Source organism: Ornithodoros turicata, chromosome 6, assembly GCF_037126465.1.
Source record: "Ornithodoros turicata isolate Travis chromosome 6, ASM3712646v1, whole genome shotgun sequence".
In the NCBI taxonomy this organism is placed as follows: domain Eukaryota; kingdom Metazoa; phylum Arthropoda; class Arachnida; order Ixodida; family Argasidae; genus Ornithodoros; species Ornithodoros turicata.
This window is the reverse complement of record NC_088206.1, coordinates 35,449,790-35,464,215: the sequence shown is the minus strand read 5'-3', so window position 1 is coordinate 35,464,215 and position 14,426 is coordinate 35,449,790. Positions and strand designations below refer to the sequence as shown.

The window sequence follows — 14,426 nt, the reverse complement described above, 5'->3', positions numbered from 1 at the left end:
ACGGAACAGCGCGTTAGCTAGTTGATTATTAGGTTAGTAAAAGTTTGGCGTTTGCATTTTCATGTTCAGGTTAGTCTAAGTGGGCTTTGGCAGTTTCTGCGCAGAAGCAGCCAGATAACATTTATTTACAGTAGTTTATTTTGCAACGGGGACTTCGATCACATTATTTTGAGATACGGCCAATTTTTCGAGAACGGTTCCCTGGATTTTCCATCTTTCGACAATCCTTGCTAGTTGCCCGTTGGATGACCCAAAACCTGAACCCGTCTGTCTTTGGACAGCGAACAAAGGGAGGCCTTTTGAGGAAGATAAGGAAAAGCTCCGGGTCACTGGGGATTCTCTGCTGAACTAGTGTCTACGCTGAACAAAAGGTCTGGAATAATGTGAAGAACCCTGTGAAAACCAAGGAGTGTCTAAAAATATAGTACTGAAGTTTCCGGGTAATAATCAAAGCGTTATGAGACGGAAACTGTGCTCCGAGACCTCGTCGCGTGTCAAGTTCCTTTCATTTTATCTTGTCCATTTATACATAAAGATTGAGTTCAAGGAGTTATTCCGAAATCCTAAGCTGTTTGGAGAAGGCGTTTGATCGAAGACTGCTTAGTCTCAAGCCGTTCGATCCAAAGCCGGTTGATCGACGCCGTTTGTTCGAAAGACGTTTTTTCGAAGGGAGTTCGAAGCTCGCAGCGTGTCCTTAGCACCTCTTTTTCTGTAACTTTTGATTCAAACATATGGAGCATGAGGCAATCAGCGTCCTCTCCTTTTTTGTTTCTTGCTTTTTTCTTTTTTTTTCAGCTAAAGAGGGGAGACCACTGGTCATTTGCAGAAAGGTTTTATTGGTCATTCACGAACAGCACAGCCTTCTGGCTTTTTACTCTCTCCCATCCGAAAGGAAATAAAATTGAATAGAACTGAATTGAATAGAACAATGCGGAAGCATCCCCCGTAGCTGTCGGACACATACTGAAGAAAATGTCTTCAAGTTGGGAGCAGCCAATAGTGTGTGATTCTTCTGGGCACCCTTTTCATTGCTTGGATCCGAAATAGGATAGTGATATGTGCACGAAAGGCACTCGAAGTCTGAATGCTAAGAAGGAAATTTCGCCATAGTATAAAATACAGGTATTGTATTAACAGCCATATAAAACTTTAGTTCAATCTTGTTTAGAGTATGCATCTGCTCCAAACCAAGCAATAAAAAAATCAATCAAACGACCGCTGTCGTTTCGATCAAACGGTGTTTGATCAAATGGCTTTCGACCAAATGTCCCGCGTTCGATCAAACGGCTTTCGTTCTTGCGGAGACGATTTCTCCGGGGACATTTTTCCCTTGGGACGGTTCTGCCTCGGGACATTTTTTTCCGGGGAAGAAAATCTGGCATCTCGGGCGAGCTTTGATTATATGAAACGATTTCTCCGTGATCATTCCTTCATTTGGCAACTAGCGCTCATATTCATCCTTGGAAACCCCAATTTTGTAATTGCATCTGTGTTGCCCTTCAAGAATAGTGATTTTCCTAAAATATGCATAAATTTGGCTCACATGGTGTCCAGTTCTTCAGCTTTTCCACGACCGAATTTCACGTTTTCAAGTTTAGATTGAATTAACTGAGTCCTCAGCATTCAACACAACGAAATCTGGAGTAAAAATTTATGCTTCAGATATTCTTCTAAAAAAAGAAAGGAATGCATATATTATCCTGTCCCACATAATAAGGAGGCTGAACTATACTTTTCTGCCACACTCAAACAAGAATATGTTACGTTGTCAGGTGACCATAGTTATTATTTTTCTCCAATGTGTCCTTTTATTTTTTGTCGAATCGTTCCTCTTGGCATTCAGGAAAAAAAAGACTGTGTAGGGATTATCGCGACTCCCGCTGCGAGGCCTTGCCGCTCGACCTTCCCATATCTTTTTTGGTTGGTTTCCGTGTGTGGACCCGAAGCCTTTATCGCCCTTCACCTCCTTTGTACGGTTTTGCAACCTGGTACACCAGAAGAAAGGGAGTCCCCTGTCACTGGAGTTGTCAACTGACATCATTTTTCTGAGCGGGTGTAAGGTAAAAGAAAAAGAAGGGAGAACATGGAGGAAAGGAGCCTTTCAAATATGTTACTGAAGTTTTCGGATAATAATAAGAAGTCTGTTATACGACGGAAATTTTGAAAAGTCTTTTGCACCAATGCCTTGTAAATGAATTCAGATATTTGATAATGCTTACTTACCAGAAATATACATATAAAAATGTCATTTTTGCATGAATAATAGAGTTATTATCAAGGTAAATTGCATGTTGTAAAAACATTTTTGGGACCCCTCATATAGGACCCCGGTTAGCGAATGCTGCCCTTCTAGACGCAGGCGGGTTAACTCTGTTGTGCATTTCTCACACACAAAATATGGACTTTGTTGCAGGCAATGCTATGTAGCTCGTAACTTTAATGAGCTCCCCTTCGACAGTTTTTCTTTGGAATCGAAGTACAAACTAAAAAAAGCGCTACGGCAACTTTATCATAGGATGTAGTACCTTTATATGTTCATATACTGTCAAACTGTATGCCGCTGGCTGCTTCAGGCCCAGTGCCACAAGCCTTTCGGCTTAGACGGGCCTGTTTTATTATATTTGTAGTTTGCTTTCTTGAGTAAAATTATTATTATTACTACGTAAGCGAGTGCAAAAAAAAAAAAGCGAATACCGTTTCGAGCACTAGATTCTCCAGACTGGCATTGTAAGCGCTGTGTGTAGGCAATGTTTATAGCCTAATTTATAGCCGCTGGTAGATCCAATTGAGAGCCTCCGAGATACCGGCATCCGTACTATCCGATCACACTTGTACGTCGGCAACTCGGCATACAGTAAATATGCACTAGTAAAACAATACGAAGAGCAACTAAACATTCCAGAATCAGTCAATACAGGTGGTAGTGACTTGTGAAAACAATAATTGTAGCATAAATATATAAGAACAAAAAATAAAAATAAAGTACTCATGTAGCAATAGGAGACAAGCAAAAAGACGTGAATGTCTCGAATCGAACTGCGGACCTTTCGTGGCAAAGTCCGACACTTTACCACTCGACAAACAACACAGAGGGCGCGGGCCGCCTTAAACTCGCGAGGTCAACCATGCACAATGGGGATTATTTCGGAGTATGAGGCGAACGGCGTGATAAGGACGGCGAGCGTGCCGCCATCTAGAATCGGAAAAATCGTGAATCGGAGTTGCTCCCCTCTGGTATGGCCTCTTAATACAATATCTATTTTATACTATGGCGAAATTTCCTTCTTAGCATTCGAACTTCGAGTGCCTTTCGTGCACGTATCACTATCCCATTTCGGATCCCAGCAATGAAAAGGGTGCCCAGAAGAAGCACAGACTATTGGCTGCTCCCAACTTAAAGACATTTTCTTCGGTATGTGTCCTACTGCTACGCGGGATACTTCCGCATTGTTCTATTCAATTCAATTCAATTTTATTTCCTTTCGGATGGAGAGAGTAAAAAGCCAGAAGGCTGTGCTGTTCGTGAATGACAAAGGTCTGCAAATAACCAGTGGTCTCCCCTCTTTAGCTGAAAAAAACAAAACAAAAACAAACAAACAAAGAAAACCAAAAAAGATTTTGGAGAGGACACAGATTGCCGCATGCTCCATATGTTCGAGTCAAAAGTTACAGAAAAAGAGGTGCTAAGGACACGCTGCGAGCTTCGAACTCCCTTCGAAAAAACGTCTTTTGATCGAACGGCTTGTAACCAAGCGGTCTTCGATCAAACGCCTTCTCCAAACAGCTTAGGATTTTGCAATAACTCCTTGAACTCCATCTCCATGTATAAATGAACAAGATAAATCAAAGGAACTTGACGCACGACGAGGTCTCGGAGCACGATTTCCGTCTCATAATTGCGGTGATTATTACCCGGAAACTTCAGTACTACGTATATTTTTAGACACTCCTTGGTTTTCACAGGGTACTTCACATTACACCAGACCTTTGGTTCAGCGTAGACACTAGTTCAGCAGAGAATCCCCAGTGACCCGTAGCTTTTCCTTATCTTCCTCAAAAGGCCTCCCTTTGTTCGCTGTCCAAAGACAGACGGGTTCAGGTTTTGGGTCATCCAACGGGCAACTAGCAAGGATTGTCGAAAGATGGAAAATCCAGGGAACCGGTATCGAAAAATTGGCCGTATCTCAAAATAACGTGATCGAAGTCCCCGTTGAAAAATAAACTACTGTAAATAAATGTTATCTAGCTATTCCTGCGCGGAAACTACCAGAGGCCACTTAGACTAACCTGAACATAAAAATCTAAACACCGAACTTTTACTAACCTAATAATCAACTAACTAACGTGCTGTTCCGTCGCGTCCGTTTCATTTATCTCCTATTTCTTAATTTTATTTATTCATTTATTTATGTATTTCCGGAATAGTAAGCCGACGTCCCGTTTGGCTGACTTTTAGCTCTTCTTTTTTTTCCCTTTTCGTCTAATAAATATATCCCCCTTCCCCGTCGCTGTCGTTGGTTTTCCTTGCTTCGCGGACGTGAATTTGGGGTCCGGAAAATACTGTTGCTCATTGCGTGGGCGGAAATAATTGTGCAGCGGCCGCTTGATCGATTTTTCTTATTGGTTCACGTGGAGCGTTCATGAAAAAAAAAGAGATAAAATAATAAAGATAAAAATAAAACGATCAACAAAAGAAAGAAAGAGAAACAACAAATAAAGCTGCAGTTCTAAGTGCCGTATCCTAAGACACATTTATCTGTGTGTAATCCGCTTGCTTGCTGTTTCAACATTACGAACTTATGAATATTGCAGGGAAGTCCTGTTGAACGTTTCTGGAATGTTTGTGAAATTGGCCTCCCACTAACCGTAAATACGAGAGATTCTCGTTCGCCTTATGAGACAGTTGACTGAGTAAGCACAAACCAGAAACGGCTGTGCTGTTCGTCAATGACAAAGGTCTGCAAATAACCGGTGGTCTACCCTCTCTAGCTGAAAAAAAAAAGAAAAAAGAGCAAGAATAAAACAAACAAAAAAGGAGAGGACACTGATTGCGTCATGCTCCATATGCTTGAGTCAAAAGTTACAGAAAAAGAGGTGCTAAGGACATGTTGTGACCTTCGAACTCCCTTCGAAACTTCGAAAAAACGTCTTTCGAACAAACGACGTCGATCAACCGGCTTTCGACCAAGCGGTCTTCGATCAAACGCCTTCTCCAAACAGCTTAGGATTTCGGAATATCCAGTTATAATGTGATGAGGACGATGCGATGGTCTGTGGACGGTGAACTGTCAAAAACAAGCCTAAACTAACTTAACCCTGAAAACTAACCTAGGACCTGGCTCTAACCCAGGTTCCCACCGGGGACGATTTTTCCGTATTCCGGAAATTACAGGAGCGCCGTTGTGAACAGCTGAGGAAACAGATCATAGCCGATCAAGCGCTATCACATTATTTGTTTAAATTGGGAGACGGGACTTTTTAAATTAACGTGCATGCTAATGTACAGTAAAACCATTGAACAAGGAACATAAATGCGGTTACACCCACTGTGCTGCTTGCACTGTGCCGATTACATCTGTTCTTTCTGTTCCTCTCTCGCAAAGTTTGCTGAGTGCAGACAACGCGGTAAGATTAGGAAGCGATTCTCCAACAACAAATAAATCTTGACTATGACACGAGGTGATTCATTACTGGTGATTTTCCAAGGTCCTGCTACCTTCTACTTATTTCTGGCAGATATGTTAGCCGCGTTCTTTTATAAAGGGGAGTACTACAGAATACTGAGTGCAATGACGCATTACCTTCTGTATTCGTATCAATGAAATGAAACGCAAATGCCCACTATCCTGAGGCTCTGACTTCATGCTCGCTGAACGTGGATATCGTCGGACGTAGTTCCCAACTCAACCGGAATATTAGTATTTTCATATATAGTTCTGTTTTGTTGGTGGTGGCGGTCAGACAACGATGTTGTAGTTGTTGTCTAATACTTTCTATGTTTGTCTGTCTGTTGTATGTATGTATGTCTGCCCCCTGGGCCTTTGGGATTAATAAATAAATATGAAATGTTGATGAACCGTATTTTCAATGCAATGAAACACCTGAATAAGTGGGTGTAGAGCTTTTAAAACCCATAAACATCGGCCCAGAAAAAGATGTAAGGACAACTGTAACACCTGTGTCTGACCGACAGTAGAGAAATACTAGCATCCAGCGAACGATATCGCTAGCGAACTAATGCAGCGAACTACAGGGTGTTCAAAATTAAGCTTTCACGAGCGCTACGCAAACACAGCGATGACAGGAAACCGGATGATAACTTTACGCTACTTGTGTAAGAAACAGGTGCTGCTAATTATGTAGCACCTGTTTCTTACTCAAGGAACAGAAAAAGTAGCACCAGTTTTCTTTTGTTCGCCTATTTATAAAGTGCTAGTGAAAGCTTAATTTTGAACACCCTGTATATCTATTTTATGTTGCTTGTTGAATGGAATGTAGATTTAACTACTCATTATTAACACATAAAAAAGAAAAGAAAAAACCCTATGTCTCCCAATTTCAACAAATCCGGAAAGCGAACGATAACACTCGGTCAGCTGTGATGTGCTTCATCGGCTGTCTAGATTTCAGTTCTTACTTGCATCTATATTTCAGGGGCTTTTAATGCGCAATTATCCTCACTTTACCCACCGCACACTTTCTTTTCGTAGTACACATGTTGTTGATTATTGTTTTTCATCTTCGCTGGCTAGTCTATTTGCGAGCACCAAATGCTATGCATCCCAGTTATTTGATTTCTAAAACAATAGCCACAAAACTTTTTCATAACCTACACCATCCCACTCAGTGGTCATTCACTGGAGTGCTCACCCTGTGTCTCTTTGGCCTTTCCATTTTCAGCCTTCTGACACTTCGGCGTTATGATTTTTTTGTCTTTTGATAGGCTCAATCAGCCTAAATAAATGCATTGCATTTAGCAACAGCTATTAAAAAAATGGAAAAAGAAAAAAAGAGAAGGAGGAAGCTCCTGAAACTCCTTGAACTCCATCTTTATGTATAAATGAACAAGATAAAATGAAAGGAACTTGACGCGCACAAGGTCTCGCAGCACGATTTCCGTCTCATAATTGCGCTGATTATTACCCGGAAACTTCAGTACTACATTTTTAGACACTCCTTGGTTTTCACAGGGTACTTCACATTACATACACCAGGCCTTTGGTTCAGCGTAGACACTAGTGCAGCGGAGAATCTCCAGTGACCCGGAGCTTTTCCATATCTTCCTCAGAAGGCCTCCCTTTGTTCGCCATCCAAAGACAGACGGGTACAGGTTTTGGGTCATCCAACTTGCAACTAGCAAGGATTGTCGAAAGATGGAAAATCCAGGGAACCAGTATCGAAAAATTGGCCGTATCTCAAAATAACGTGATCGAAGTCCCCACTGAAAAATAAACTACAGTAAATAAATGTAATCTGGCTATTTCTTATGAGTATCATCTTCCTATCATTCTTATGAGTAGCGTAGGCCTATCGTGTGTAGTTGTATGAGCATGCATGTGGCCCACGATCCTTGAGGCTGCATAATGGAGAAAATACTGGAGGTGTGCATGGTTCCCGTCGGTCTTGTTATGAGCCAGCTACATTGCTAGGCTCTACACAACATAGTTAGGGCCTGACTTTTTCGGGTTTTATTTTTGGCCAAATTCGGGGGGTAAATATCGGGCGATATTTTTTATTTGAAAATTCGGGTGTATTCGGGTTAAATCCCGTTACGGCATATTCTGTCGTCAGGAATTCGGGTGTATTAGGGTGATTTTTTTTTAAAATAAAAATTTGTCTTAACATGGAACTAATGTTTAGCAATGTTATCAAACTTTATTTTAATGCATGCCTATGAGTGTGCCAAGCGACCAGGATGTTTTCGGGTAGATTCGGGTGAAACCCGAATTTTACAGATTTTGTTCGGGGGGTAAATATCGGGCGGATATGGGTTTAACCCTAAAAAGTCAGGCCCTAAACATAGTGAAGTGACAAAGGCACTTGTTCAGTTCGTGCGAGTCTGTGGCATTCTGGGTGAACCGTGACCAATTTCATGTTTATTTTCCTTCTGTGTTTGTTATATTTCATTTTCTTCTTTTTGTTAGTTTCTTCCTTTCTTTTTCATTGTTTCTGTGCCGGGAATAGCAAGCCGCCGTAGCGCAGGCTAACCTTTGAGAGAAGGGAGTCACTGAAAAGGTTAGCCAGCTCTAGGACCCGAACCCACATTTTCTGGATTATCGGTCCAGGGCTTTGTGTGTTCCTCCCTCATTCGGAGGCTAACATTTCCGCTTTTTTCTTTGTTAGCAGACCGAGTTCGCGCAAAATCGAAAGACATAATCGAAATTTTGTACCGTATTGTGCATAGTAACACATTCCCAAGTTGGAAGATTAATTTCTTCTAATCCAGGAGTGTGAATCGTAAAAGAAAGTGGGATCGTCAGTGGAGGTGCGGACGGTTGCGCATTGGACAATTCAACCCGTGGGTAAAAATAAGGGGATAAGACGAAAATTGTAACAAACAGTAAAATAATATACAGTAATAAAAGAATAGTGAACAGCAAGCTTAGGCATATCAGGCATTGGAAAATGCTTATTGCTTATGATTTCTCACAAGTGATACATCACATTGCTGGCTACATACAACTAAGATAGTGAGGTTAGATTCCGAACACCTTGCATAATGCACACGCTTGATATTCGTGCCGATCGTTAGGTTTCGTGTGGCGTTTACTTCAGGGGCCTTTTCCCCAATGACCTTTTCTTCCCAGAGTAACTGGGTGTGGTTTCTCATTTGTTGTTTATTGTGAGAAAGGAAATGAACTTTGACACACACACATAAAGAGAGAGAATGTGGTGGTGGAATATATGTGCGTCCAACATTGCTTTTGACATTGTAATACACGCATGTAAACTAACAGATTGCAGCGTTAGATCTGAAATGCTGATTGATACCTGCAGTTCTGTTATCTCTGACTTCACGTGAAAAAACTTGTGGCTTTGTGCGTATGCTCGTAATTATGTGGAAATTGGTGAGTCTGTACGGCCTATTATAACCTGCGAACCCTCATTGCCGGAGTAGCAAAGTGCGACTATTTGCGGCACACTGCATTCTCCCTCTCATGCAACATTGAATACCAAACCACTATACTAACACAATGTTATGTACTCTAACCCCCGCAGCCATCGAGAAAGTTCAGCAACACATATACAGTACAACTTATGGTTTATTGTAGGAAACCGACAAAAATACATGTGCATAGCAACTGTCGTCCATAGGGGTCATCTGTATATTTTCCAAGGGCGGGCAGTAGGATGCAAATCGCCTGGAACTGTGAACTGATCGGCTGGGCGTTGTGAACTATGGGCGTCCACAGGTTCACGCTAGCTAAACGAGCTTCCTCAAGACCTGCTTTTCTCATTTCTTCCCAAGCAGTTTTGTCAATTGCCTTCGCAACGCTCTTCTGATACGCACTGTACGTGCACTAGCCATAGAGGGTATATCAAGAGCACCAACAAACTCAGAAAGACGAGAGAAACCAGAACCTATGGACACAATTCTGTTTACAGCTGCCGAATTCACATCTAGGCGCTGTTGGACAAGCTGTCCAGGTGATTTCTCCGTCGAGACAACATCTTCCCTGAGACACATCTTACACTTCAACCAGAAAAAACTACAGAGACCTCGCCGTTGTTCCGATATGACGTACATATCACCCAAGCCACAACCAAATGGACTATGTACAGACATAGCTTGCAAAGATGAAAAGAAATGCTCAATCTCGACAATACGTCGCCTGTCAAGCACGAAGTTACCAGTTTGAGTTTTATCACCAACATCAACAGGAGGGGCCGGATCATTTCATTTGGCAAAATGCTCCACCAGCCCAGGGCAGTTTTTTCGTACGCCCACGCTAACGTGAGACATGTTGTTCGCTGCATTTTTCCAACGTATCTGCCGGAAATACGCAGAAAGTATCAGGGCCTTGGAGAATTGCTTCTTAATCTTGTCACGTTGTCTGTGTGATCTGGTTCATGAGCTATCCACAACGCCGCTTCTGTATTTTGGGAAGCGTGGAACCCTGCCGAACCATTATTTCAGCCTATGCCACCATGGGCCATAGGCTAAGCCCGGTGCTTGTGCATTATTTCCGGAACACAGTGCAGAGTAGCATGTGGCACTGACTATTGTCTGAGTTAAAGGAACCAATCCTGTTTTTGTCTACTACTAATGTAATCGTAACACTACTTAATGTAATCAGTTCAAGCAAAGATACTTAATTAAGTATCATTTAGCTAATTTAGTTGTTGTTTTGACGACTGAGTAACCAATGCGAGCCTCTCTTACCACTTCTTATGTCGCAAGCAAGAGAAACCCCGAACGCGGAACCATTTTTTTCGGAACCCGCCGCTGCTGCGTGAATTTCCCCCCCTCTTTTGTCTGCTTCTGATTCAAGTGGGAACTACCCTTCGAAGAAACGGCGTTGATCATCCGGCTTTCGACCAAACGGGCGAGCACCTTCCGCAACTACTTTCAAAAAGACAGAAAGAAAAAAAAAAGACACACACACGCAGTACAATTATTTTCTTCCGTAACTACTTACAAAAAGAGGAAAAAAATGAAGAAACACACAGTACAGTTATTTCAAATTATTTATTTCTGTGCGAGGAGTAGAACAAGCAGCAACATTTCTTTCCTTTTTACATACTTCCATAACTACTTACAAAACGAAACACACACACACACACACACACAGTGAAATTATTTTATTCCGTAGCTACTTACAAAAAGAAAGAAAAAGACACACACACAGTACAATTATTTTAAATGATTTATTTCAGTGCGAGGTGTAGAACAAAAGCAGCGCAGCAACGTTCTTTTCCTTTTTCGTGAGGTGAGGCAATGTTCACACATAAGAGCGGAGCGAAATGCCGAACTGGCCAAAAATTTGGTAATGACACATCCATAAAGTGTAATCGTCAAAACTACGCAGTATCGCCGCGTCATCGGAATTTAGGTTACCACGACCACACGTGCCCTTACCAAGAGCCAATGTTGCGAGAGCAGAGGCTGCGGGTCAGCTTCAAGGTCGTAGCTTTACCTGAAGAAGCAGACGACAGCGGCTCACATATCCCGAGCCAAGCGCTACCGGTGCACCATCTGTTAGGCAAGAGCAGAGGCCGCAGCGCTCCGCCTTCCGAGTCCTCCTATTGGCGCGCATTTTGGAGGCGGAGCCTCCCTTGCTCTTGGTCAGCAAAGTCAAGGATAGTCGCTTGATTCTACAGCGCAAGGATGATTGACTTAGAATTATGCATATGTTGCCCTTAAGCATTATTGTTCTTGAAACAACTGCAGTGCAGTACTATTGATATATGTAGTGTGTCTCATTGCCCCAACATAAGCAATGTGCATCACATGGTGAATTCTGCAGGTCGTTTTAGTGCAGCACAGTGTAGCTCAGTGTAGAAAAATCATGTCGGTGTAGCTTACACCAGATAACCCAGCCAAATATGCTATGCAGTGCGAGTACCAACCAAAAATAGAAATCTGAAACCATTTCAAAGCTCCCTGTCCATCCCGCTTCTGATCATCGGACCTACATGAGCCTACCAAACTTATCAAAAGACTACATGAACTCAATTCATCGTAAAGTGCTTCCAGAGTATTGAGCAATTCCCTGGCAGCCATTTCAGTTTTGAATGCCAGTGAAAGGAGGATATAGAGAGACGACCCAAAATGAGCATGTGTTCTGGTCGACACCGAGCTGCACTGGTGTTACTCTCTGCAGTGTAGGTCATTGTGAAATGACCAGTGAAACATGGTGCACACGCACTGAAATGAGCAGTGTAATATTCAGCCAGTGTAGGCTTTTCTACACTACAAGAACCAGTGGAATTTGTTATTACAATTGATATAGTTCTCACTATTCTAATTCTCTACCTCATACCCTTCCACAAAGAGATAAAACTCACAGTTCAGGGTGATGCAGTGGAGACAGAGATACCAGAGAATTTGCCGGAGATGATGCGCATGATGCAAAGTTCTTGTTATGCTATACAAACACAACGAAGGTCATAAATTAGACAGTAAATGATTGGGCACTACTGAGTACTACAGATAAATCACAACTAAAGATATGTTAGGCTTTGAAATGGAAGAAATTTCCGGAGGTCAACAAGCTGCTGCAGAAGAAACAAACAAGGAGTATTTAGGACAGGTAAGACAAGGAGGATGCCACAGATCCAAACATTAATGGGAATGCGTGTCAATTTGCGTGTCAATGTGTATACGGTAATACGTGACGATTTTGCACTCAAGTTGAATGAGAAAATAGTGATGTAGTATTGATAGCATGAAAGTGGTAGTGAAAGTACCAGCAATGAGGCAGGCATTGGTAAAGGGCAGTTCTATTCACTTTCACAACTGAAGCATTCACAAATGCCTGCAATTCCAACCATGAGTAAATGCTTCACTCTAGTAATTTCGTTATGGTGTATCTGACACACCTGCTCTTGCTTCTTGAATATCCCAGTGTCACGTGTGAGAGAAATTAGTGACGTGCCCAAAATGTGTACCATGATCTCTTGGAAGCGGGTTCATTTTTCTCATGTATCAGCATCGAAATTGTTATTTTGATTAAAGAATAAAAAGTAAACTCAAACACAAGCCTCATCATAACGAAGTGAATGGGACTGGGAAGAAATTCGATACCAGCTCCCGGGGCCTAGTGGCTAGGTGACTGCTTTCCACGTCGAGACTGGGAGGTTTGGATGTTTATTTATTAGTGCCAATAAATGATGTGAACAAGGAGGTGACACAGGTTTGAAGCCCCGTACCAGTTGTGCTGTCTGAGGTTTGCCCTGGGCCTTCCGACAGACTTTTCAGATGAATGTTGGCACAGTTCCCCTTGAAGTTCGCCCAGGACGCACAATAACTACAGGTCGGCACGGGTATGTAATTCTCGACCCGCAACCGCAGACACGGTTTCTCAATCCGCACCCACAGGTCATGCAGGTATATCCGCAGACCGGCACTACAGGGGCGTGTAGCCAAGTGAGCACAAGTGAGAGTACTGCCGCGCAAAGGAGAAAAATACAAAAGCTTTTGTGTTCGTTTATTTGCAGCTTACATTTGATATATTAAATGCATGATACATAACTGCTGAAAGAGCGGCCATCAAGTTATCCTAAAACGCACTGGAAGTGTGGTCTTTTGCGCATTTATTTCGTGCAAAAGCATGAACGCGGGTACCCACACTTTACGCGCGACCCACATCAAGTCAATTTTCTAAACGCAAATCCGAGATTAGTGCGAGTATCCACGCAGATCCGCGGGGTACACCCACAATCGCGCAGACATCCAACAATAACCCCCTGTCAACCACTCCTTCCTGCTGTCCCCTCTCCATCTGTCCACATCTGTGTACACCACAGTTGTGACAGTTGCTTCGCGACGCTAACACAGAATTTTTTAAAAAATAAGAAATTTGTAGGGGTGTGCGAATATTCGAGTTCTCAAATTCGAATCGAATATCAAACGCTCGAACGTGGGCTTCACCCGATTTCTTCCGTGCATGAGGTGAAGCCGCCTTTACGAAATTGCCCTTGCTGCAGGGCCAACACAGGCGGGACAGTGTTTAGTTTAAGATAAAGTTATCCAAAGTTAGTTTTGTAGACATCGTCTGTGGAAGGGGTGGCGCCCCTCCCATATGCAGTTTAGCGGTGCCGACGATGAACTTTGATTTGATGTCTGTGAGGTTGCCTTTAAAAAGGTAGGACTCTTGAATAATGACTACATCTCACGAACAAGAAGGGTGTCTTAAAGATGTCCTTTACGTCTAAAATTTCAGTAGTGCGACTTCCTAGGGCGAGTGCAAAGAAACTAAAGGGTGTTCATGGCAAAACTGAGGCAGGATGCCAATTCGTTTGTTTCACAAATGGTCTGTGGTTGTCTGAAACAATTACAACCTCATCCGTATAACGTGCTACTGCCTGACATAAAATTCTGAAATGAAGGTAACCAGTCCAGTACTCCAGTGAGTGTAGGCTCACCTGAAAAGCAGGAAGCACTCTTATGTAAAATTAAAGAGTAGGGGCTTATAGCAGAAGAATTGCATGTCTCTCTTGTGACAGTTAATGCCAGAAAAATTGCACTAAAGCCATGGGCTACAAAATGGAAACTTTTAGTGCAGAAGTCACATATTGTAAATTTTGCACGAATATTCGATATTCGATTCGGTATTCAGAATTTTTTCCTCTATTGGATTCGATATTCGATTCGACTTAAAATATTCGGATTCGCACACCCCTAGAAATTTGATATATAAGTGGCAGTTGCATACAAGCTGAAGTTCTACAAAAACGGTGACAGCAGCACTGAACAGATGTGC

General features: G+C 42.4%; 1 protein-coding gene across 5 annotated transcripts in view; it reads right to left on the bottom strand.

The window, feature by feature from the left end:
* LOC135396537 (claspin-like) overlaps positions 1-14,426 on the bottom strand; it is a 144,418-nt gene that overhangs the window by 93,022 nt on the left and 36,970 nt on the right. For all 5 annotated transcript variants that reach the window (XR_010423421.1, XM_064627570.1, XM_064627572.1 and 2 more), the window contains one exon: positions 12,010-12,089. Coding sequence is in view for 4 of the 5 variants with exons in the window: in XM_064627570.1 (XP_064483640.1) it covers positions 12,010-12,089 (80 nt within the window). In the remaining variant the exon portion in view is untranslated. The remainder of the gene's footprint in view (positions 1-12,009; positions 12,090-14,426) is intronic.